At 47.5% G+C, this 3,156-nt stretch overlaps 1 protein-coding gene across 1 annotated transcript; it reads right to left on the bottom strand.

The window, feature by feature from the left end:
• Positions 1 to 84: 84 nt before the first annotated feature.
• LOC121965541 (spectrin beta chain, non-erythrocytic 1-like) lies at positions 85 to 2,657 on the bottom strand (the record flags this gene model as incomplete). The annotated part of the gene is made up of 4 exons (XM_042515682.1): positions 2,447 to 2,657; positions 2,074 to 2,164; positions 892 to 1,038; positions 85 to 348 (listed from the first exon to the last, which is right to left on the bottom strand). Coding segments are annotated over exons 1-4 (681 nt in total), but the record flags the coding sequence as incomplete, so codon positions are not given.
• Positions 2,658 to 3,156: the final 499 nt, after the last annotated feature.

The raw sequence follows: 3,156 nt of genomic DNA, 5'->3' as shown, positions 1-3,156 counted from the left end.
CAGTATTCATCTGTACTGCAGTATTCGTCAGTACTGCAGTATTCATCTGTACTGCAGTATTCGTCTGTACTGCAGTATCTGTACCTGTTGTTTCTTGAGCAGGATGTTGACGGAGGTCAGGTCCTTGCCGTAGTCGTCGGACTGGATTTGTCCCTCCAGGCCTCCCATCCACTTGTCGAGGTCAGCGCAGCTCTGCGTGAACAGCTCCGCCTTGTTGGCGTCGAACAGACACTGAGCTTTGGTCTGCGTGGTGGACTCCAGCTCCGCCCACATGTCGCGGAGCGCCGACAGCTTCTCCTTCACCACCGCCTCTGTCTCCGGCTTCTCCGCCACCAGCAGCGTGCCGTCCTGCAGGAGGACACGGGGAAAAAAACTCTGTCAAATGTCCTCTGCTGACGTCCTCAATCGTCTCCGCCTGACCGTCCCTCGCCACTTTTCTTTAAAAATCCCCAAAATGACACGTTAATCAGCCACAAATTGTAAAAACGTAACTACTTGTTGGACTTTAATTTTCTGATGGTCTTTGAACACATTGTGAAATTTTATACAGGTTTGTGACACAAAATTCAATGACTTCTCCAAAACTTTGAGTATGAGTATGTTTAATTTTCAAAAAACATTTCAAGGCCTAGAAATTGCTATTTGTAAATTCCATGACTTTTCCAGGTTTTCCATAACTGTTCAAACCCTGAAATAAGGTAAACAGAAGGAACTGCGCCGACCTCTCTTCATCTATTATCTCAAAAACCGTGTTCCTGATGATTCGATGATCACTGACTCAAGGACACACGGATCCTGCCGATGACCTGCCCGTCCCTGCAGGGAGCGTGAACAGAAAGTGTCAGAGGTCAGAGGTCAGAGGTCAGAGGTCAGAGGTCCGAGCCCGCGTACCTTCTGGATCTTGTCCAGCCACTCTTTGTTGGACTGCAGCTCGGCCATGAAGGCCTGGTGCTTCAGCCACTTGCTGTGCAGGTTCCTGGCCTCGTCGTAGGTCATGTCCTGAGCCGTCAGCATCTTCTCGTTGATCCACAGAGACAGCTGCACACACACACACACACACACACACACACACACACACACACACACACACACACCAAAGGTAAAAAACACAGAGGTTTCGTCCTCGGGAGGACAATCAACACGTCCGCCTGTGTCTGGACCAAAGAGCTGGACAAACGTCTACGTTTTCATGACCGCAGCGTCCTGAGGAAGTCCAACACATCAGACACAGAGAGGGATTATCAGACGCTTTCGGATGTTTGCGTTGTTTTTAAGGTTTTGAACGGGCGCATGTTGGAGGCGGCACATTTGTTGACTGTCGGTGCAGTGACAGAGAACGGCCCTTTTTGAATAAATAAACAAACACCACGGCGCCGCGGCGTCCCAACAGTCAAATGTTCAGCAGGAAAAGCGCCGTCTCCAGACTTCCACTGAAGACTTTGTTTCATTTCACTTTCAGACTTTAGACTGAATTCTTTATAAATATGACGACACATCGCTCGTCTCGGTATTGGGGGCGGATTCAGTGATTTCGGGGCCTCAGCGCCATGCTTTGACTCCACCCACTCTCTAACTGGGAGTGATGGCGGTCTGCTGGCAGCTGTGGGAGGAGTCCTGCTGTTTTCTGCACCGTCAGTGTCACTAAAATAGACGAGTGCAGCTGTGAAGAGCTGCGGGAAATTTGTTTTAAGTTACTTCTTTTTTCGGGGGAGTAACCTCAGCCCCCCCGATGATGTATCTTATAAGCCCACAGCAGTCGCGTATCCGTACGTGAAGCGCTTTCTGCGCTGACGCTCGCTCCCCGAGGACGTTTTTGACTCAACATACGTTGTTTTATTGAAGGTATTTCTGCGGTTTAACGGACGTGTCTGTGATGTTTTTTATGGCACCTCCCGTACGACCGCGCGTGACATTCAGCGACTGTGCTAATTTCGGCATATTTACATTGATGTTTCCTGCTGATATGTTGATGAATGTCCTAATTCAACAAAATAAATAAATAAACAAACAAATGAATAAATAAACGTGTCATCGCTGAAGGAAACAAATCAAACTCATGAGTTTTAAAGAGACCTCCTGACAGTCCTGCAGGAACTTCTGCAGGTCTCTGTTGTCCTTCAGCCTCATCAGCAGCTCCACCGCCGCCTCCCTGTTCTTCTTGTGCCTGAAACACACACATTAACCCCCGAGTGCCCGCTTTAATATCACACACTCTCATGTCGCTTTGCACACTTTCATTAAGTCTTTTCTTATTCTTTCATTCAAACCAAATATTTAATTTTCAGAGTTTTAACCCTTTAAATGCCAGCCAAGATGCCACTATGTTTTTAGATGGGGGTCCTGTAGGACAGAGGGACCCTCTGAGCTAAACTGTGATCAAATAAAATAAATAAACCTGAACTGAATCATAAAACCGTCCCATCAGCTGACGTGCGCTGCGGTCTACCTGTCGTCGATGGAGGCGACTCTCTCCTGGATACGCTCGGCGTTGATGTTCCCGTCGTTGGCCAGCCGCCTGCCGGCCTCCACCACGCCGTTGATCTTGTCCTCGTTGGCATCCATGGTGGTCATGAAGTCCTCTTGCTTCTTGATGGCTGCCTCGGCGCCCTCCAGCGTGGTGGGCATCTCGGTGTGAGCCAGGACGTACTCCTGCGGGGCGAGGACACGGGGTCACAATCACACGCGATGTTTGTGGGACAGTGACACGACGGGACGAGTTAACACTAAAAATGACTCGAAAGGAGAATCAATAAAATCACGGAGGTTCGTCTTCTGGAGAGCAGGAGGAGATCTGGAAATACTGAGCGGATCAACCCAAAGCCTCCTACGAGCCTCATAAAAACGACAAAAACAGTCATTATCAAGAACGACCCGGCAATAAGACTCGGCAGAGACTCGGCAGAGACTCGGCCTGAGCGGCGCCCCAGAATCTGATTTGTTTTGATCTGTTTTTCCGGCTGCAGACACTTTCACTGTTTTTTGTTTTTTTTAACCCTCATCAAAGCTACAAACATATTTTTAAAAAATGTTTAAAAAATCTTCAAAAAGTTTTAAAATAATATAAAAAAAAATAATAAATTAAAAGCTTACAGTTTAAAAAATCACCCAAAATTGTTTTTAAGAAAATATGCCTTCCAAACCCACGTTTTCTTTAAA

Source organism: Plectropomus leopardus, unplaced genomic scaffold (genome assembly GCF_008729295.1).
Source record: "Plectropomus leopardus isolate mb unplaced genomic scaffold, YSFRI_Pleo_2.0 unplaced_scaffold2048, whole genome shotgun sequence".
Taxonomy (NCBI): Eukaryota; Metazoa; Chordata; class Actinopteri; order Perciformes; family Serranidae; genus Plectropomus; species Plectropomus leopardus.
Note: the sequence above shows the minus strand (reverse complement) of the source record. Positions and strands in the feature narration are given on the sequence as shown.